At 45.9% G+C, this 1,169-nt stretch overlaps 1 protein-coding gene across 1 annotated transcript; it reads left to right on the top strand.

Moving 5' to 3' along the window:
* Positions 1–217: 217 nt before the first annotated feature.
* Positions 218–1,162, top strand: LOC103728361 (olfactory receptor 11H7-like; the record flags this gene model as incomplete). The annotated part of the gene is made up of 1 exon (XM_008826408.1): positions 218–1,162. A coding segment is annotated over exon 1 (945 nt), but the record flags the coding sequence as incomplete, so codon positions are not given.
* Positions 1,163–1,169: the final 7 nt, after the last annotated feature.

Here is a 1,169-nt window from a genome sequence, read left to right as displayed (position 1 = left end):
GTGGTGAGAGGCGGTGGTCGTGAAGTCCCAGCCTAGTTGAGGAGCTATTGGTAACTGACAGCTGGGAGAGGCAGAGTTGGTTTTCTTTAAGGAAGTGGGCCCTGGTAGGTCAACCATTGTGTGGTGGCTGGCCCCACACCCAATAGTGCATGGGCAGCACAAATTTGACCCGATGTTACTGGAGAATAAGTTTCCTCCAAGTTTGTCCACTTATGTAATGGTGTTTTCTGTCCTCCCCGCAGCTCTGAGATTCATGAACAATTCAGCAACAAGCACTGTGATGGAGTTCATCCTTCTTGGCTTCCCTGGTAGTCAGGAGATGCAACATTTCCTCTTCTCATTGTTCCTTGGAGTCTATATATTTACCACGGTGGGAAATGGGACCATTGTCTGTGCTGTGAGGTTGGATAAACGGCTCCATACCCCAATGTATATTCTCCTAGGAAACTTTGCTTTCCTTGAAATCTGGTACATCACTTCCACTGTACCAAAAATGCTACTTAATTTCCTCTCAGAGACAAAAACCATCTCTTTTGTTGGCTGTTTCCTCCAGTTCTATTTTTTTACTTCCCTGGGTACAACAGAATCCTATTTCCTCTGCATCATGGCATATGATCGGTACCTTGCTATTTGCTGCCCGCTGCATTACCCAACCATCATGACCTCAAAACTCTGCTATATCTTGATAGCTCTCTGCTGGACATTAGGGTTCCTTAGTTACAGTGTCTCCACTGTGCAACTCTCTCAGTTGCCTTTCTGTGGGCCCAACATCATCGACCACTTTGTGTGTGATATAGATCCACTGATGGCTCTCTCCTGCGCCCCAGCTCCTATCGCTGAGCTGGTCTTCTGTATCCTGAGTTCCCTCATCATCATCTCCACTCTTCTGTATATCCTGGGCTCCTATACCCTTTTACTGATCACTGTGTTGAAAGTCCCATCTGCAGCTGGATGGAGGAAGGCCTTTTCTACCTGTGGATCACACCTGACAGTGGTGTGTTTATTCTTTGGCGCTCTCTTGGTAATGTATGTGAGTCCAACAGCTGGTAAACCAGCCACGATGCAAAAGACCATGACTTTGTTTTATTCTGTCGTGACTCCCTTCTTAAATCCTTTGATTTATAGCTTAAGAAACAAGGAGATGAAAAAAGCATTAAGGAAGGTCCTGA

Source organism: Nannospalax galili, unplaced genomic scaffold (genome assembly GCF_000622305.1).
Source record: "Nannospalax galili isolate Female #2095 unplaced genomic scaffold, S.galili_v1.0 C48739567, whole genome shotgun sequence".
Taxonomy (NCBI): Eukaryota; Metazoa; Chordata; class Mammalia; order Rodentia; family Spalacidae; genus Nannospalax; species Nannospalax galili.
Note: the sequence above shows the minus strand (reverse complement) of the source record. Positions and strands in the feature narration are given on the sequence as shown.